The sequence below is a fragment of the Pestalotiopsis fici genome (assembly GCF_000516985.1).
Source record: "Pestalotiopsis fici W106-1 unplaced genomic scaffold PFICI_Scf_13, whole genome shotgun sequence".
Taxonomy (NCBI): Eukaryota; Fungi; Ascomycota; class Sordariomycetes; order Amphisphaeriales; family Sporocadaceae; genus Pestalotiopsis; species Pestalotiopsis fici.
The window spans coordinates 215751-235336 of NW_006917103.1; the positions used below are offsets into that span (position 1 = coordinate 215751).

At 49.3% G+C, this 19586-nt stretch overlaps 10 protein-coding genes across 10 annotated transcripts; 7 read left to right on the plus strand and 3 right to left on the minus strand.

Annotated features, from left to right (window-relative positions):
• Positions 1–34: 34 nt before the first annotated feature.
• Positions 35–346, plus strand: PFICI_14466 (uncharacterized protein; the record flags this gene model as incomplete). The annotated part of the gene is made up of 1 exon (XM_007843047.1): positions 35–346. The coding sequence occupies one exon, from the start codon at positions 35–37 to the stop codon at positions 344–346; it is 312 nt and encodes a 103-aa protein (XP_007841238.1).
• Positions 347–505: 159 nt separating this feature from the next.
• Positions 506–1645, minus strand: PFICI_14467 (uncharacterized protein; the record flags this gene model as incomplete). The annotated part of the gene is made up of 1 exon (XM_007843048.1): positions 506–1645. One exon carries the CDS (start codon positions 1643–1645, stop codon positions 506–508), a length of 1140 nt encoding a protein of 379 aa, XP_007841239.1.
• A 406-nt stretch (positions 1646–2051) lies between these two features.
• PFICI_14468 (uncharacterized protein) lies at positions 2052–3416 on the minus strand (the record flags this gene model as incomplete). Its single annotated transcript, XM_007843049.1, has 4 exons — positions 2052–2327; positions 2396–3003; positions 3071–3148; positions 3284–3416. The coding sequence occupies 4 exons, from the start codon at positions 3414–3416 to the stop codon at positions 2052–2054; spliced, it is 1095 nt and encodes a 364-aa protein (XP_007841240.1).
• Positions 3417–3979: 563 nt separating this feature from the next.
• On the plus strand, positions 3980–4812 carry PFICI_14469 (uncharacterized protein; the record flags this gene model as incomplete). The annotated part of the gene is made up of 2 exons (XM_007843050.1): positions 3980–4072; positions 4138–4812. 2 exons carry the CDS (start codon positions 3980–3982, stop codon positions 4810–4812), a joined length of 768 nt encoding a protein of 255 aa, XP_007841241.1.
• Positions 4813–5913: 1101 nt separating this feature from the next.
• On the plus strand, positions 5914–7790 carry PFICI_14470 (uncharacterized protein; the record flags this gene model as incomplete). Its single annotated transcript, XM_007843051.1, has 2 exons — positions 5914–7579; positions 7630–7790. 2 exons carry the CDS (start codon positions 5914–5916, stop codon positions 7788–7790), a joined length of 1827 nt encoding a protein of 608 aa, XP_007841242.1.
• An 851-nt stretch (positions 7791–8641) lies between these two features.
• Positions 8642–10737, plus strand: PFICI_14471 (uncharacterized protein; the record flags this gene model as incomplete). The annotated part of the gene is made up of 5 exons (XM_007843052.1): positions 8642–8673; positions 8729–8812; positions 8866–9291; positions 9350–9996; positions 10049–10737. 5 exons carry the CDS (start codon positions 8642–8644, stop codon positions 10735–10737), a joined length of 1878 nt encoding a protein of 625 aa, XP_007841243.1.
• A 1629-nt stretch (positions 10738–12366) lies between these two features.
• PFICI_14472 (uncharacterized protein) lies at positions 12367–13148 on the plus strand (the record flags this gene model as incomplete). The annotated part of the gene is made up of 2 exons (XM_007843053.1): positions 12367–12441; positions 12477–13148. The coding sequence occupies 2 exons, from the start codon at positions 12367–12369 to the stop codon at positions 13146–13148; spliced, it is 747 nt and encodes a 248-aa protein (XP_007841244.1).
• Positions 13149–13354: 206 nt separating this feature from the next.
• Positions 13355–14746, minus strand: PFICI_14473 (uncharacterized protein; the record flags this gene model as incomplete). Its single annotated transcript, XM_007843054.1, has 1 exon — positions 13355–14746. The coding sequence occupies one exon, from the start codon at positions 14744–14746 to the stop codon at positions 13355–13357; it is 1392 nt and encodes a 463-aa protein (XP_007841245.1).
• A 1110-nt stretch (positions 14747–15856) lies between these two features.
• Positions 15857–17581, plus strand: PFICI_14474 (uncharacterized protein; the record flags this gene model as incomplete). The annotated part of the gene is made up of 1 exon (XM_007843055.1): positions 15857–17581. One exon carries the CDS (start codon positions 15857–15859, stop codon positions 17579–17581), a length of 1725 nt encoding a protein of 574 aa, XP_007841246.1.
• A 532-nt stretch (positions 17582–18113) lies between these two features.
• Positions 18114–19323, plus strand: PFICI_14475 (uncharacterized protein; the record flags this gene model as incomplete). The annotated part of the gene is made up of 4 exons (XM_007843056.1): positions 18114–18374; positions 18650–18948; positions 19009–19123; positions 19180–19323. 4 exons carry the CDS (start codon positions 18114–18116, stop codon positions 19321–19323), a joined length of 819 nt encoding a protein of 272 aa, XP_007841247.1.
• Between the last annotated feature and the right edge of the window lie 263 nt (positions 19324–19586).

The window sequence follows — 19586 nt, forward strand, 5'->3', positions numbered from 1 at the left end:
GAATTTTGAAGCTGACTTGTGTGTTGACTAGGACATGCCCGAGCTATTCAAAGCCTTCAATTATCTTAGTCCGTTGAAGTATGCAACCGCGGCGCTTGCACACTACAGCCTTACAGGGGTAAAGTTCACGTGCAATGATTCTCAAAGAATGCCTAATGGAGATTGCAATATTTCGACCGGCGAAGAGGTACTGAACCTGTACAAGCTAAATCAGAATGGGCCAATCAACATAGGTGTGCTTGCTGCGGTCGTCGTGATCTATAGATTGATTGCTTGGGGCTTACTGCGCCTGGTGAGAACCAGATGGAAGAGCGTCGTGGAGAAGACACGCAAATCCCATAATTGAGTCATGTCTGATGGTTCTTTAATGTCCCACTTGTCTCAGTCCACAAAGGAAAAGTGAACAGTCCAAGAAAGCAAGGATCGGAAAGGACAGGATGAGCCCATGAATGAAAGGCGGATTGGCGTATCGAAAGCTTAGACCGAAGAGGCAGCAACTATTGATTTACACATATTTCTGGGATCTTTCAACATGCTTCAGAAGGACTGCTAGCGCCTCTTCTCTCCTATCGCCATCCAATCTTGCCGATAAAGAATCAAGGCAGGAGCCTAGGACACTCTGCTTGGCATCCCAGTCCTGCGTCTGGAGGATTTCTTCCATGATGTCCAAGTTTCCATGTATGGCGGCAACTGCCAAAGGATGGCTGTCATCAGTATCAGAAGGTATCTTGGCGCCACTTCTGGTGAGCATTCTGAAAATGTCGATATTCCCGCCTTTTGCAGCGGCGGCCAAAGTACTTTCCAGAGGGCCATATTCCGCATTTGGATCTGTGCCATTATCGAGAAGTGCCTTGACAGCATCACTGTTCCCGATCAAGCACCCAGCATAAAGCGCTTCTTCCTTGTCTCGTACCTCAATCGTCGATTGCATTAGCAAAGTAGTGTACACAGGTAATGAGTGAAAGACGGCATGGTACAGCGGGCTTCGACTGGCAGGTAGCCAATCATACCGCCGCGGTACGAGAACCTCCCTCAAGGTTGCGTCCTCGTCGTCGTATACCTGGAGCCACGATTCCACCGCTGCTGGTGTGGTCAAAAAGTCCATGACCCTTTTGTTGAGCACTTCATTGTTCTGAGCGGCTTTGATATGAGAAGGCCAGTATTTGGCACAGTACACGACAAACGAGCTTTGTCGCTTGTGGTAGGGCTCAGGGTGGCACTCGAGGTATGCAAGACACACCTTGGCGCATTCAGCTTCTGCATCCCAAAGCCAAGCATCCGCAGCGGTCTCTTTCCCGCGTGTCCCTTTGATCACATGGGCACAATACATTTGACTCGTCTTATCCCAGTATATTGGACCCTGGCCCTCCGCTTGGGTCTTGCCAATCGTTCCAAGTTGGCAGTGGTCGACCAGCAGTCCCCTACCGTCTCCAAATCTGGCCTTCTTATCTTCATTGATGGAGCAATTTTGCGTATCCGTAGCAAGAGCTTCTACCAACTCTTCAGGCGTAAGTAGTCGCTTGGCGCAATCTACAATCTGGAGCGCTCGAATGAAGTCATGAGCATTTAGGGAGACGCCGTTCATAAAATCAGCCACGCATGCCCGTGAAGCTGGCCACGCGGCGCGAAAGTCATTGAGCGACATTTTCGAATAGAATGCAAACGATACTGATTTAGCAGCGCCCTTTCATGTACAGAAACGACGCAAAAAGCATTCTTATAGATCAGAAAGAGGCCGAGTCCCCACGAGACTTGTCATTGCCCCGCTGCGCAGGCTCACATGAGCAAAATTAGCTGCAGGTACTTGGGATCCTGAGATGCAGCTCTGCGGCACGACCTGTGAACGTTTCGATGGAATGGACAAGCTCTGTACTGGAAAAGCAACAGTCTGTCGAATAAATGCCATTTCACTCGATTTCAACAGCCAGACCATGGCCTGAAAGGGTTGGGAAATGTGATGCTTATTTCTGGGTTTTAACAAACGGGAACTATCTGGAATGGCTTCCGCCAACATCCTGTTTTCCTTCGTCGCTTAAAATGTTATCGCCGCTCTAATCATCAAGAATTTGCACCTTGACTGCCTTTGCAGATGGGTCTGATGCTGCAGCAAAGGCCTTTTCTCCCTCTTCCAATGTGAAGCGATGCGTGACCAGAGGCTTCAAATCAATGAGGCCGGCGGAGACCAGGGCAATCGCCTTCGGGTAGGTGTCATGGTATCGGTATTGAAAGCGAATGTCGATCTCTCGTGCTGACATGTACGAGAAGGGCATAGTCTGGAAGTCCTTTCCGCATCCAATAATGAAGACCATTCCTCCAAAGCGGCACGACTATAGACATGTGATTAACATCATACCCACTTTACGGTCAAGGGAAAATTGGGTAACTAAGAACTCACATAAATTCCGGTCTGCACACTCGACTCAACACCAGTACACTCGAAAACAAGCTTGGCTTCTGTACCCAGGGTCTTTCTGACCTCGTCTGCAACCTCCTTGGAGCCGAGCTTGGTATCCACCTTTACTGTCCGAACTCGAGGAATGAGTTTCTTTGCAAACTGGAGACGAGACTCGTCCAGGTCAGTGATGACAATGGGGGTTGCTCCTGCTGCATGCGCTGCGAGCAGGGTAACCAGTCCAATGGGGCCGGCACCGCAAATGACAATGGGGTCGCCCAATCTCAGCTCTGACCGGTCAATGCCAGCCAAGGCGACGGACAGTGGCTCAAGAAGGGAACCCTCTTCAAATGAGAGCTCATCCGGCAATGGGTGCAGCCACTCCTCGGGATGAACGTGATATCTGGTCAGGGTACCATGGTGAGGAGGTGTCGAGAAAAAGACGACATCAGGGCAGGCATTGTAGCGGCCGATGCGGCAGTAGTAACAGGTCGCCTTCATGCACGGAATACCACACTCGAGCGCCACGCGATCACCTGGCTTGTATTTTGTGACTCCGGGGCCAACATCAATCACGACGCCAGAGCTCTCATGTCCAAGACCATTTTCTCCTGTTTTTCTCCCATCAGTCAAAAAAAATGTGTCATCGCGGCCGTTCACGACACGCCGTGTACTCACCAGTCACCACCATGTCACCAATGTGTCCCTTCTTCCAAAAATGCACATCGGATCCGCAGATACCGGTTGCACGCACGTCTGCAGTAAACTTGTGTTAGAGATTGCCATTCCACTTGAATGAGAGAGTTTGAGGTAGATCTTGAAGCTCCATGGCGGAAGATATTTGTTTATAAGATAGCCCAGAAAAGAGAAATAGCACTGAAAGTTGCTTACGAACTAAGCACTGCCCCTCGTTCAACGTTGGGACCGGTCCAGATTGAAGGTGCAACTCATGCTTTGGGTTTGTCCAGACGCCGAGATTCTCGGGCTTCCGGCTTCGAATGTCGAGGGATTGTGAGGTGCTCATGATGAATTGAGTAAAACAAGAGGGAAATAATAGAATCAGATATGGTAAAATCTTATGCGAGCAGTTGTCTGAAAGGCCTAATAATGAATTGGATTGTAATGGTATGAAAATCTGTCTCGAGAGTTTACACGCTGTGGCAGTCTGATATACATGACCTAGACCCGCAATATCAGTCTCAGCGGGACGGCAACCGTAGTGGTGGCGACGGTCGGCGGCACGTTGCTCATCAGCTAGTCCACAGCGGCCTTTACCCCGAAGAGAGGACCAACGCATATCGGAATCTTTCTAAACAAGAATCAAGTCAGATGACCGCCGTAAAATGTCCGCTCACTCCTTTCTTCGTGAAATCCAAGGCGGCGATCATGCCGGTATTCTTGAATCATACCGTGGAGCTGCGATCCGCGGGCATTGGCAGCACAGGGAGCATGTCAGAGTATGTCTTTATTCTTATAATGTGCTTCTTTTCCAATTCCATGAGGTTTGTTATTTCAAGACACAAGTACATCAGCAAATCTATCGTCCTTTCATTAATACCTTGAATTATATACACTTGAGTCGTCAGAATGTCTTTAAACGGCAAAGTCGCGCTCGTGACGGGAGCTGCTAGAGGTATCGGTGCCGCAATTGTGCGCACACTGGCCGCCCAAGGCGCAAAAGTGAGTAAAACTCTCATGCTATAGAATCTTGCAGTCTCTAGCGATGCGAATATTGATGGACAAAGGTTGCCTTCAACTATGTATCAGAGTCTTCCGAAAAGGCGGCGCTCGCATTGGTTGAAGATGTCAAGCGTCTAGGCAGCTCCGCCGTGTGCGTGAGATGTGATGTAGCCGCGCCAACGGCGCCGGCAACTATTTTGCACGCGGCCTTGACGGGATTTGGTGTTGACAAGATTGACATTCTAGTCAATAATGCAGGCCTAGGTGGTAACACTGCGTTGGAGGACATAACGGTAGAAGAGTACGAGCGGCTAATGGGGGTCAATGTGCGCGCCGTCCTGTTCATGACTCAGGCCGTGCTACCTTATATCTCACGAGGTGGTCGCATCGTCAATTTGTCGTCGATATCAGCGCGTGGTGGCTACGCGACGCAATCGGTTTATGCGGCAACAAAAGCAGCAGTCGAAGGCTTCACACGCGTTTGGGCGACCGAGCTGGGACACAAGTATGGTGTCACGGTGAATGCTGTGAACCCCGGGCCAGTCGATACCGACATGTATCGCGCCGCGGGCCCAGTTCATCTCGCCCGCATGGAGGAACAAAACAAAAAGGTCCCGGCCGCACCTAGATGTGGAACGGAAGAAGATGTTTCAGACATCATCCTCTTTCTATGCGAAGAGCGATCACGATGGGTCACGGGCGATGTTATATGCGCAAATGGAGGAATGTTGTACACCTAACCTGGAGTGACTACAATTTTTGGTGCAGCGTATCTAGGGCCAGTTTATATGAACCTCATTAAATTTCGGACCATCAGCATCAGAGACTTGACATTGAAAAGTCGAAACGTAGCTAGTAAAAAGGCCAAACACTCTAACCTTAGCCATATAGTACTACTGTATATAATAAGATGCTCTGTATACTTACCGAGTAGGCGGCCATCCCCCCCTGTGTTGTATAAGTCAAAGAAGATCATTCTCAAGCTGGACACATCACTAGAATCGGGATCGCTACAAAACACACTTGTGCTACCAGCAATCCGTAAAAATGTGTGATCAGTTTCCGCGTGCTTTCCCTCGGCTGTCAACAAAGTTTTCCGACGCTGTGGTTGCGCTTTCAGGGCACTTGCACTAGAGCCGGCAATCCAACATCAGAGTCCAGACGTCCCACTGAAATTGTCTAGGTTAGGCTAAGGCTGGGCAACAACGTCGAGATTCGTGAGCGCCTTTGCCAAGCCTCCAACACATGTAGTCCAATCGCCATGGCAAAGTCATCATGGCTTACGGTCATGCAAGCGCGCGATCGAGAGTCATGCCCGGCAAGTGGGAGACGTCGCGTCCTGAGGCTGTATGTTAGCATGCTTCTCCCTCTCCAACTCAATCCCCGCACTACTAGGGAACCCAGAGATGGACCGTTCCGCCGTGGAGAAGCACTCTCGGTGAAATCGCCGCACCGCTGCAGGATGGTATTTTCACCGTCGTGCCTCATTCCGTGCCCATCCAGGTACTTGGATGATCTTCCATACAGTCCATACCTAGCCCCTATCGTTTTGGTAACATGCAAACAATCGGCCGGAGTAGCAGAGACGGAGATACTGGGTCTGATACACCATCTCGCCGGCGGTCGGTCCCCGAGACCGTAGCCCGGCACAAAGCATGTGATCAATGCAAGCGGCGTAAAATCAAGTGTTCTGGCACAAATCCATGTCAGTACTGCCAGAGATTGCAAGCTCCGTGCTCTTATACATCCGTTCACGGAAGATTGGCCGTGCTTGAAGGGTAAGACATCCTGGCGCTCTTTCCGCACTCTTGATACAGCCATCGAGTTGCTAACGTCATGTCATGATCAGGCAGCTCAGGGATGCCCGGAAACAGGTGCAGCTTCTGAAGGCTGCCTGGCGAAGGTTTGTTCCGCACATTGACCTGGCGCAGGCTGTCCATACGGTTGAGACGCAGACCACTCCCGACAGCACTCTCCAGGAGGGTTTCGATCATACAACGGAGACATCAGGTCCCTTGGAAGATAGCATTGACGAAACAATACACAACACAGTCGCTCCACCCTCTAATGCCGACCAGGAGGACGAAAAATGGGATACGCTCGAATGGAACGAAATCAGGAGTTTGAGGATATCCTCAGATGGTATCGGGTCGCTGACGGTTAATCCCAAGGGCTCTGGCTACATGGGCCCTCAATCAGGCAATTCGTTATTGCGGTATTTACAGTCAATCGCAAATTTCTTCCCAAACACCGATGGTTCTGGCGATGGAAACCGAGACGAGTTTGGTGCGGAAAAGCTGCTCACTGCTCACGAGCCCCCGTCATCTCAAATGTTCATGCAGTGTTGCATTGACTGGTACTTCAAGCACTTTCATTCAGCATACCCGATCCTACACGAAGGCTACTTTCGGGCCCAGAACATGGGTGTGATAGCCAAATCACAAGATGGCTCTTGGCCACTACTATTCAACATTGTACTCGCGCTGGGCGCATTCGCCGGTCCGCAAAGTTCCAACAACTACGACATCTATTTCTTCAACCGAGCCCGCGAGCATATTAGCGCAGACATTTTGCAATGCGGATCACTTCAGCTCGTTCAGGCGTTTGCACTGTTGGCAAACTACACCCAAAAGAGAAATATGCCCAACAGCGGCTTCACAATGCTCGGCATCGCGTACAACCTGGCCTTGGGTTTAGGCCTGCACCGAGAATTCTCCGAGAAAGCCTCTTCTCCCTTCACCATGGAGGTGCGACGTAGGGTCTGGTGGACTCTCTACATTTTTGATACTGGGGCACGCTTGACATTTGGCCGACCAACGATGGAGCTTCATGGGACAAACATCAAACCTCCCAAGAATCTTCACGACAGCGACATCTCGGTCGACATTGAATCATTGCCCGCATCACGCGATGAACCAACGGCAGCTTCGTCTTTGATATGGCAGAGCAAGTTGGCCGCGATATCCAGCACTGTCAACACAACTCTGTTGGAGAGACAACTCCCCGATCAACCTCGAATTCTTGTCTTGGACGACGAGGTCAGTAAATGGAAGCAGAGCCTTCCATTATACTTTTATTCAGCACTGGACCCCGAATTCACGTGGTTCGAGATACCCCGGGCGGTGCTGCTGTGGCGATCATGGCATTTGCGAATCGTAATGACTCGACCATTCTTGCTGGATGTTGTGCGTAACCGGAGAGCGTTGGTCCTGACGGATGCAAACAGTGCAGTAGTGAGGTGCATCAACTCTGCGCAAGAGTGCATTGTGTCCATCAACACATTCTGTCACGGTCGAAGCGAAATGCCCGGGGCTCTTGTTTGGTACGCAACGTACTGGCTTGTCACGGCCGTCTTTGTGAATGTGACTTGCTTGATTTATGATCCCTACAACGGCCTTAGCCCAGTGTGGAGGCAGCAAGCAGAAAGCTCCAAATTGATACTGGAAACAATGGGTGCTGTTGAGCCTATAGCCAAGCGGGCGGCTTTCATTTTGAAGAATATCATCGGTGAGTCCGTCAAATGTCCACACTCGTCCACGGCTAATGTCAATCGAAAGGACTCGTACCCAGCAGCCCAGACTCTACAATCTTGGGCTATAATGAACCGACGCGAATGGAGATTGCCGATGTGTGGGGACAGTCTTGGGCAATGCCTCCAATGTTTGATCAGGAACTCCAAGATATCATACAGATGCCAAGAGATATGCTCAACAGTTAGGAAGAAGTATCATGCATGGGATAACTTCTCCTAGACAATTATAATATGTAAAACATTATCAAAAGTCTCTGACTATCCTCATACTATACTGCTTTACCATGACCAAAATCGAAGAATGTCTTAATGGCTATGAAGACTAATTGCCATGAGTGGTGTAACAAATTTCAGGGACATGGATTCAATGCCTGCAAGATCCAAATGAAATCTTGATGCTAAAAAAATGACGCATCATCACTGATTGTTCGCAAGACAATCGACCATATTGTCCAGGCTCTTCAACTTGTGCTGTTGCGGCACTTGCACCGGTTTACGGCGCCAAGATGGTATCTCCTCGACATGAACCCTGATGTGTTCGATCGCCCCTTTGTCAGACCTCAACTAGTGCATCGAGAGTGCATATCACTGAATTCAGCCTCTCAAGACTATATTGTACGTTTCCAGCGCGACTCATGGTTTCGGCGATATCACCGCCCTCGCCCCACCATCGGTACATGCTTGTGCCTCGCCAAGATGCCGCCACCGGCTGAAGATATCGGATTGGGCGTCTCATGGCGCGTGCTTGTATGATCATGGTAGTTGTAAACATAGCAAAGTCTACGGATTCGAGCGGAAAATGACGACGATTATGCTTGACGTACCATGCGTATGGTCTGTTACACCGGTTGCTGGCACCTGATTAGTCCTTCCTCCGCATTTGTTGTTTCTTTTCCCCATGTTCCAACCTCGCTACTCCGCATTTCCCCGGACTGAAAGCTTCGTGGTATATATAAAGTTGATAGGTCTTCAAACATTTGATTTCAGATGTTCTCAATCAATGTCACGCCACAGAATTGGAAGCCTTCAAATTCAAGATGGAGAAGTCTCAAGATCCTCGTATCGACAGGTTTGTTACTTCAATCACAAGTAATTGAAGAACATTTCGCTAACCAAGACCACAGTCCCACCGAAAAGTTTGCACTGGACCATGTAGATAATGCAGCACCTTCGTCCGATTATAATGCGTCTCACCAAACTGCCGGCGAGTAGGTGGAATCTTGTATCGGGTTGACCTTTGCTATATTCTGATCTTCAGTAGGATCACCAACCCCTTGGCAGCCAAGACCAAAGACGAGTTGAATTCCGATGTCGAAGCGTTCTGTACCGCGCACAATCTGGTCGACAGACTTGAGACTTTCAAGAAGGGAGCCCTCGTTGCCCGCACACCGCATGCACCTCGATCGATAGCGGAGCTCACGGCGGATGATCACGAGGTGCTGCGGGTGGAGGCCGAGCATCGCTGGAGACACCCTAAAGCGCTCTACTTTACCATTTTCATGACATCGATTGGTGCAGCCATTCAAGGTTGGGACCAGACGGGTTCAAACGGTGCCAATCTATCATATCCGCAGGTATTTGACATTGCAGAGACTGGAGAAGCTTGCGAGCTCGCCGGAACCTGTGCCAGAAATGCCTGGATTGTCGGTGCCATCAACAGTGCTCCGTATATGGCTATTTGTGTCATGTGAGTTGGCATATGGCGCTCAACCTTCTTTAGGTTTCATACTGACTCGGTGTCCCAGTGCTTGCTGGCTTTCAGACCCATTGAACGACTTACTAGGACGCCGGGGTACGATCTTTGTCGGCGCAATATTCAGTCTCATTGCGCCCATTGGGCAGGCTGTATCTCAGTCTTGGGTCCAAATTCTGGTCTGTCGCATTCTCCTCGGGATCGGAATGGGTCTCAAGGAAGTGACAGTTCCAGTGTTCTCGGCAGAGAATGCCCCTGCCAACATCCGTGGTGCATTGACAATGACCTGGCAGCTCTTTGTCGCCTTTGGAATAATGCTAGGTTTCACCGCCAACCTCGTCGTCATTGATGTAGGCGATATTGCGTGGCGATTGCAGCTCGGTTCCGCCTTCATCCCAGCTGTTCCTCTACTGATTGGCATATTCATGACGCCCGAGTCGCCTCGCTGGCTCATGAAAAAGGGCAAGTATGAAAAGGCCTATAGGTCATTGCTGAGACTTCGTGGATCACCCCTTCTCGCGTGTCGCGACATGTATTATCTGCATGCGCAACTCGAAGTTGAGGAAGCCCTGATCAAAGCGACTGGTTCTGCTCGCGGCGGTTTCTTCACGCGAGCCATGGAGCTATTTACTGTGCCGCGAAATCGTCGGGCTGCACAAGCATCTGGTATCATCATGGCCTCGCAACAATTTTGTGGAAGTAAGTCAACCTGGACTCGCAATTTGTAGTACTGGACACTAAACATGATTAGTAAACATTATGGCATTTTACTCGTCGACCATCTTCTCACAAGCTGGCGCCAGCAACAAAGTGGCTCTCCTCGCCTCTTGGGGGTTTGGCATGGCCATGTTTGTGTTCGCCATACCGGCCTTGTACACCATCGACACTTGGGGAAGACGTGCCTTGCTCCTAGCCACATTCCCAAACATGTGCTGGACATTGCTTGCTGCCGGCATGGCATTCTATGTCCCCGCTGAAAGCCCTGCGCACATTGGGTTGATAGCGCTCTTCATCTACCTGTACGTGGCTTTCTACGGCCCGGGCGAAGGACCATGCGCCTTTGTCTACTCGTCAGAGGTCTTTCCGCTCTCACATCGTGAAGTAGGAATGTCGTGGGCCGTCGCCACCAACAACTTTTGGGCAGTGGTTGTCGCCTTGACTTTCCCGCCCATGTTGCAAGGCCTCAAGCCTCAAGGATCGTTTGGGCTCTTTTCTGCACTGAATATTGTGTGCCTCGTTGCCATATTCTTGTTCGTTCCCGAGACGAGCAAACGTACGTTGGAGGAGCTGGACGGCGTGTTCAATGTCTCCACCAGACGCCATGCTAGCTATCAGTTCAGAGAGGTGCTGCCGTGGTGGTTTCGACGATATATCCTCCGTAAGAAGGGAGAAAAGGAGCCACAGCTGTACCATATTGATGCGAGTCCATCATCCGTATGAGCGATGCTTCGGGGAAAGAAAAGGCCGTCAGTTACGATACCGACAATTTCCCGGAAGACCAATCGCACGCGCCGAGATTGATGATTGATCGTATTCGTTGCTGGATATCGCTAAGGAGCGAGTCATGTTAGTAGTAGCTGTACTCCATTTTGTTTTCCAGCGTCACAAATCTGCAGCTCTTATTCGACATGGACCTCTGCATGTATGGTACGCCAAGTTATAGAGGGTCATATATTCCAATAATGCAACCAAGAAAGCGTTGACTCGATGCATATGCACAGTAGCGTTTTGCAGCGCAAAATGAGTGGTCCACGTTTGAGAATTTCATCCTGTAATTTGTTTTATTGCTGCGTTCCGGCGGACTGTTGAGATTGAGCAATGATTGCAGTGCAATGGTACAACGTCCAAGTTTTTTATTTTAGCATGATGTAATTAGTGTACCATATGGTACATCATGACCTCTATGGCAGCCGTTGAAAAGAACGAGTTCACGTCAAGGAGTCGACAATTATATCCCCGACGGCGTTAAACATTGGTATGGATCTCCCCCAGCTTTCTCCCCAGTTAAAGGGACAAGTATTCAGTCATTATTTCGGCGTTAAGAGTGTGTTCACCGACGAGAGGTTACAGATACCGGGCCAGGATTTATCCACAGTTCCTGGAAGCTAGGAAGCCCTGGTTCTTCACTGTTTTAGTATTCCAGTGGTCTCCTAGTACACTACAAGACTAATAACCATTGTTAGTCATGCTCAGAAAGATGACTGGGGGATCAATTGATAGCCTCAACATGTGCAAAGTACAGTGGGGAATTATCATGACAACCTGACATCTGCCGATGCGGCTCTCGCGTTCCCACGTGAGTTACCCTGATGGGCAAGATGTGCATCGATACGAACGAGGTGCCGTCATCTTTTTGCTTGCTCACAGATACACATCGATCGGCCCTGAGATGATGGCATGTCAATCGTAGTCAAGATTGAGAACTGTGCTACATACCGTCACCAGTATGTACGTATATACCAGGGATGTTCCAATGTTTTTGACCATATCCCTTCAGTTCTCACTCAATCTCTGGTCAACAAAAGTCAACACAAGCAGCGGCCGCAATTGCATTACGTCGGCGGGGTATTTGACATTGACGCCCCCCTGCTGCCCCCCATATCTCGAGTGCAAAACTGTCGTGGAGGGGCTGCCCCCCCGAAAGAAGCTTAGTTCGGGTAGCTGAAGCCTCGGAAGCTCTGGAAGAGGATAAACGTCATTGGGTCCCAGGAGATGGATGTCGGCTCGCATGATGAAAAGAAGTTTCTTCCATTTCGGAAAGCTTCTTTGTTGGTTCTTTGCAATGCTTGCCTGATGGAGTATGCTGACAAACCGTCGGCTACAGCTGGTTTAATGGCTGATCCATCTCTATTTGCAGTATTAGCTTGAAAGAATCGCATCGTATTGGGTTTGGGTCTGCTTTTGTATATATATACAAGCTTCCTGCTAATCGTAATTAGCACTTCTGTTCTGTTTTCTAGCATCCATACCATTGATACCCCAATAAAACAACATTGAACACTTGCTAGAAGCGCCTCATCACCTTGTCACTACGATTTAGAAACTCTCAAATCATACACCATAACAAAAATGGCACCCAAGGTTCTCGTCGTTCTTACCTCCTTCGGCCAAATCGACGCCGACCACAAGACGGGCTGGTACCTGGTGAGTGATTGATATTTCGCCTGTCTCCCGCAAAGTCAGTCCGCGCGCTCAAAAGGGCCCCCGCTAACACAAAGTTTTCCCCCAAAACCCAGCCTGAGCTCGCTCACCCCTACGATGTCCTCGAGCCCAAGACCGAGATCACCATTGTCTCGCCCAAGGGTGGTGAGGCACCACTCGACCAGGCCTCTGTCGACGCTTTCAAGCAGGACCCCTCATCCGTCAACTTCCTAAAGACCAAGGAGGCCCTGTGGAAGAACACGGGCAAGCTCTCCGACTACCTCGGTCGCTCGTCCGAGTTTGCTGCTCTCTTCTACCCCGGTGGCCACGGCCCCATGTTCGATCTCGCCACGGACAAGGACAGCATCGCCCTGATCAACGAGTTCGTCGCTGCTGGCAAGCCTGTCGCCGCCGTCTGCCACGGTCCCATTGTTTTTACCAACGTCAAGCTGCCCAATGGCCAACACCTGCTCGCCGGCAAGGAGGCCACTGGCTTCTCCAATGAAGAGGAGGACCAGGCCGGCATGACCAAGCTCATGCCCGTACTGCTCGAGGACAAGATCAAGGAGGCCGGTGGCGTCTACAAGAAGGCCGACCAGGCATGGGGCGAGCTCGTCATCAGTGTCGACGGCGGCAAGTTCATCACCGGCCAGAACCCTGCCAGCGCAAAGGGAGTCGGTGAGGCCATCGCCAAGGCCATTGGCGTTTAAGCGAATATGGAACAACAAAAAGTTATTGCGGGTCGATACTTGATTGTCACTAAAGAATTATGAAACGACTTATGACTTGACTGGCATTTAACAATAGAGATATTTATGCATCAGCACTCTGTGAAGCGTATTCGAAACTTGCCCCCCTTGTGACTTGTGCTTTCTTCAATGCTTAACCGTGCTTCTACTTTACAAGGAGTCTATCATTACAGGCTGCCCCGCCTACGGACTTCACCACGGTCCAACATGTTGCGAACCCCCTCTTTCAGCTTCTCTGCTCGAATCTTTCGATGCTCCCATTCCGCGAATATCATAGCTAATTCTTGAGTATGGTCTAGATCCCAAACGCTGCAAGCTGCTACATGCATTAGGCGCCGAGCAATAATCATATGAGTGTCGTAAGCTGCCCTTGTGAATACCTCTCCAACGGCCTCGTCGAATGCAGCCTTGATTTTCTTCGCTTCAGATTTTGTCGGCTCAAAGGCCTCGAAGGGCTCCTCGTCCATCTCGGGATACCCTTTGCTGACATGTATGTTGCCGTCACATGGCCCAGGCGCAAATCGTACAACTTTGGTTCCCACGCGCGTCCAGAGCCACTGTGGAGCGCGGCAGGTCATGAAGCGAGGTGCGAATCCGGCACCGTCCCAGCCCAGTAGCCCCGTGATCTTGGGTTCGCCATTAGCATCTCGTTCTATCAAGATATTCTCAGCAGAGATATTACGGTGCCAAATGCAAATGGTGTCGTCCAGTAAGCCTTTGTGAGTAATCGCTTTGATCATGTCAACGGCTTTGTCCGTGTATTCTTCCAACCACTGTCGCCGAGATGCCGAAGAATAATATTTCCGCCTTTCAAATGTCAGAATCGCCATGTCTCGTGCGGACAGACCAGGCGGGTCTTTACGTAGATTATTAAGGTTAACTAGACCATCTTCCTCGAGCTCGATCGAGTCTCTTTCGGTATTTTCAAGATGATAGCGCTGTTGTCCAAAGGCCTCGAGGAGAACACTACCTTCCATGCTATGGCCATATCTATCCATGGGCACCTTGAACAGTCCGCAGTGCGAGTTGGTTGCGGATTGGAGATCAAGGTATAATTCGCCGACCTGACGAGCGACAGATAGTCTCTGTTCATGAGTGAGATTTGGCCAAGTTTCTTGGAGGGAAAGACCCGGTAGGCGAGAGAAGACCAGATATGGGTGGCCTACAGGCCCATCAAAGCCGCTGTTCTTGTGATGGACCCTAGGCGTGTTAGCCTTGAGATCAAGCTCCTGGTGGATGTAGTTGTACACAGCGGCCGTAAGTTCAATGTCAGACGTATCGTTTGGAACTTGAAAAATGAACTCATCACTGCCATTCTCATCCGAAACTGTGATGGGAAAGCTTCGATGCCTGGCAGTCTGGATTTCGTCTCCGATCTTGATTTCCGAACTTTCCCATAGTCTTTGACATTGGAGGTATACCTTTGCTGCAAGATTCTGCTCGGGTAAATCGTCTTTGGTCGAGCACACTGACTCTAACGGGCTAGATGCAATACTGGAAATGGGGGGTGAGCTTGGAGAAAGGAAGGATACAACTAAATCGCCTTTCATGTTGCTCATATTCGAGTTCATAATTGATGCATGCAATGTATGTCTTCCTTTCGGATCCATATTGGAAACATACGCCGAGTATATATAGCTAAGGAACAAAGACACGTACACGTGCTTTCCCCGAACTTGTCGTGGTCATGATCTGATCTTTGTTTGGAAAGTTCTCTTTGTCGACTCTGGTTTCTCACCACAATGCATTGTCTGATGCTTATTGAACGATCACATGATATCATAGTAATTGATTCCTGGCCGCTTAAAGCGCGAGAACAGGGTGCATATTTCGTCGTGGCTTGAGCGAAGAAGCAGTACATGGGAGGGACTCGAACCGTAAAATAGAATTCCCGAATTTGCAATATAGATTGTGGCTCGTAGACGATTTGTATATTGAAAATTCTCGTTGCTGACTCTGTAAAAGAGTAACATCACTCTGGGTGGGCACTGTCACCCTATCAATGCACTTTTGTCTGCACAGTCAGTGTGGACGGTTCCGCGACCGACATGTAATAAGCATCTCAATGTTTACCCCACTTCATATTGAAACAACCTCAATGCCCAATCTTCTTTCAATTCATGGGTTTCTGGTTTCGACTGCTTCAAAACTTGACCCAATGTATAACGTGATGAAATCACTTCGAACAATTTTGTCTTCCCATGGCATGTTAGTCAGGCTTGGCAGTTTTTGCATTGACGCGAAGCTTTTACGTTCTTGCTGGTTGAACCTAAAATACACAGACGTAAACACCAAAACACGCTCACTATTTAGTCGGCTGTCAGAAAATAGGTGCATGGTCCATTTTTGTCCATCTCCTGTTGTTCTGCTTTATTGTAAGAAGCTTTGCTCCGAACCCCCGCTTGACTGGATTAGAATGATATGGGACCCCTCACTGTAATCAAGGGGCTGTCTTCGGCATTGTACCACGGCTTTTCGTTTCGTACTGCGATATCCAAGATAAAGAACAGAGATGTTGACACTCAGGTTTGTGAGCCCCTTCCAAAGAAAAACCCCGTGAGCATATGAAGGAATGGAGCATTTCGATCTTGCAGTCATTGGAGCAGGTGAGTGACACCCAATTACTTCCAAGAGTCTTGTCTGACTTTCCAGGATGGCATGGATTGGCCATGGCCAAAGCTCATCTAGAGGTGCATCCCAACGCATCCATGTTGGTGCTCGATTCCGCCAAGTCAGTCGGCGGCGTGTGGGCGAAAGAGCGGCTGTACCCAGGCCTGAAAACGAACAATCTACTTGGATCATATGAATTCTCGGACTTTCCCATGAGTCCTGGGAGATTCGACGTCCGGCCAGGGGAGCACATCTCTGGAGACGCTGTCCACGACTACCTTGAACAATTTGCCAATCACTTTGGCATAGCCTCGCGGCTGCGTCTTGGGCATACGGTCGAGTCGGCAGAGCTCCTCGACAGCGGAGACTGGCTGTTGCAGGTGGTTTCAGTAGATCTTAAACCATCTAGACCTCCAATCGAACGAGTTATAGCTCGCAAGATGGTCGTGGCTACTGGTTTAACATCAAAACCCTACATACCCACGTTTTCGGGACAGGATTTATTCAATCGCGACTTGTTCCACGCAAAAGAGCTTAGCCAACGTTCAAACTCATTGAAACAAGCCAAGCATGTCGTTGTCATCGGTGGCAACAAGTCGGCATGGGATGCATGCTTCTCGGTGGCCGAAGCTGGTGCGCAGGCGCACATGATTATCAGGCCGTCTGGCGGTGGTCCTAGTTGGGTCTGGCCGGTGTTATTTTCGCCCTTGAAATTATCCATACAACGCCTGGCCTCCACGAGGTTTGCTACTTGGTTCGATCCATGTATCTGGACGGAGAAGAAGGGGCTGACTGGCTGGATACGACGCTTCCTACACGAAACCAGGCTTGGGAGAATATTTGTGTCTGCATTCTGGAGGCTTCTCCAATACTACGCATACAAGTCTCATCGTTACAATGATCACCCCGAGACGCAAAAGCTGAAACCTTGGGTGAATCCGTTCTGGATGGGAAATTCATTAAGCATTCACAACTATTCATCCTCTTGGTTCGATCTGGTCCGTCAAGGCCGGATCACTATCCACATAGCGGATGTCGGACGGTTATCCGAGGGCAGAGTGCACCTTTCAGATGATACAACACTCGATGCTGACGCCCTAGTCTGTTGTACCGGTTGGATTCAAAAACCATCAATACAATTTCTTCGCAATGGAACAAACTCGAAGATTGGCCTTAACACTCGTGAAACGGAAGTTATGAATCAAGTGGCAATGGCGCGCAAGGAGATATATCATCGGATGCCTGCCTTGAGACAGCCGCCTCGGATAATCAGGACGCGCGAGACGCCACAAGCTACACTCGATGTTTCCAACAGGTGTTTACAGACAGAACACCGCTTTCAGCTGTACCGATTCATCATTCCCGCCGACGGCGACACTCTGCGTCATAAGAATCTTGCATTCATTGGCTCGCACCTTGCGTTGACTGCTGTCATGATCTCGCAACTGCAAGCCCTGTGGATCACTGCATTCTTTTCTAATGAGATAAACACACTGAAGACGTCAAACATTGACTTTGCCAGAGTCATGTATGAGACTATTCTCCATAACGAATATACACGCATCAGACACCCACCAACTGCTGGAGGGTGCGGCGAAAGGTGCCCCGACCTCACATTCGATTGTCTACCATATATGGATCTTCTCATGCAGGATCTCGGATTGAATCCATTCAGAAGGTACAAGAGAGATGGGTTCTGGTCTGAGATTTGTGGACGGTACATGCCCAGTGACTACAAGGGTATTGTTCAAGAATGGATGGACACGAAGCGACCTCAATCATAATCGCGATCACAATTCCTCGGTCTGGAGGACGGTATTCTTGAGCGTCGGGTCGCAGAAAGTTAGATCACTGTATGGCCCCAAGCTTGTACAATATGTTGATTCAAATGAATGCGCCCTTTGTAGGTCCAATCAATCATGCGTCTGCTCAAAACCTTGCCGGCCGCTATCGGGCGGCCGAGGTCATATACTTTTATCACACAAGTCACGGCATCAATCATATGTTGCTATCTAGTGTTTACACTGATAGTATACATGAGAAATTTACTGTTTGAAAACGCTGGTCCGGGTAGCCAGGTATTGACTCATAGATATTGGTAATGAGTCATATCATGTCTGTTTATCGGAGGATCTAGGACAAGCCACGTTTGCATCAACCTCCATGCCGCAGCCCATGGCAATACTGTTTTTGTAATTTATACACCCCTTTACTATAATCTTGGTGTTACTCTACTTCTATGAATTGTTTCTTATTCATCTTGACTTTTTAAGTACTAGCACTACCAGATCGATTAGCGTTCCATATTGATCCAACATGCCCGAAATGTCTAAAAACACGGAAAGCACCGTCCCAGATCCTGTAATGGTTTCTGAGGTGATCTCCCGACCGTCAATATCAAAAGCCGAAATTGAGAAGCAAGCTTCTCAGTCGATTGCATTGATACCATGGGATCCAGACTCCACGGCTCATGTGGAACGTTTACGATTGCAGAGGATCGCGTGTGGCTGGAAGATAGCTAAAGTCGACGAGTGGAAAGACCTTCAGCAATCAGGAAAGATCGGTATGCATTGGATCGTAAGTAAAATTAGCCACCATCTTGCCAATCTCGCCTAGCAACTCATGGTCATCATATTGGGAGTTTTCATGCACATCTGAGTATGACCGGTCTTGCAAAAGAAATTAGATATCAACCACGAGTTGATTTCCCCAAAAGGCACAGAAAGGCATATTGTATACTGCATTTCATATCCCGATGCATCTAAATGTGCTATGCAACGTCAAATCGCCCTATCCCCCAGAAGTCTATCCGGCAAGTAATCAGGATACCCATTGTGCTGACCTAATTATAGGCTCTCACACCCTCACACCTAGAAACATCGTCCCGTCTGCAGAAGCATATCAAAGCGTTCCCAGATGAGTCTACGCCTCTAGCGGATACGTGCAGAGTGGTCTTGTCCCGCCCACACACTCCTGACCCGCAGTTCGACAAGTTCATCCCAATCGGGCACATCTCCTTGGACGTGGTCACAACCTTTCCAGAGCTCCGGGCTTCAGCTGCTGATGGTGTATACTCAATCAACTCCTTCTATATCTCCAGAAGCCTTCAGCGTGGCGGGCTAGGCGCTGCTGCAATGGTAGCCTGTGAGAGGTGAGATTCATTGTGCATACGGAGCTGACCATTTAGTGACATGAGCTGACACGGAAATAGAATAGCTAGGACAGTTTTTCGAGCCAAGACAATTACACTATCGACAATCAGCAATGATGAAATGTACCATGAGAATCCCCGCAGGGTAGCCATGGGCTTGACAGAGATTCCCAAGGTAAGTCGTGAGATTACTTTGTCAAGGAATATGTCGGCTAATTCTTCAACACCAAGCCAACAAACCAGGATTGGTACACAAAGCGAGGGTACACCATCTATGGACATAGGCTCAACGCATACCATGAAATTGACCCTACAGGAAAGCGTTGGGGCATCAAGTGTGTGTTCATGAGCAAAGAGCTCGAGCCGGTGGACTGAGCTTTGACAGCTGCAAAGACGTTGACGTGCCAAGATGAAACCAAGATCTACGAGTGAATGGTTCTAATGCGGGTAATGGGTTACAATGCATTGCTGACATTAAGTCTTAATGCCTTTGATATAGCTACTTGTTAATGGCGATGAAAGCGCTCAGCCAAAAGTGTGCTGAGGATATATGACCAGGAGGCAAAAGAAAGGTCAAAGCACGTTCGACGATTTGTGTCATGACAAGAATCCAGAGATCACGGGACTTACGAAAGGTT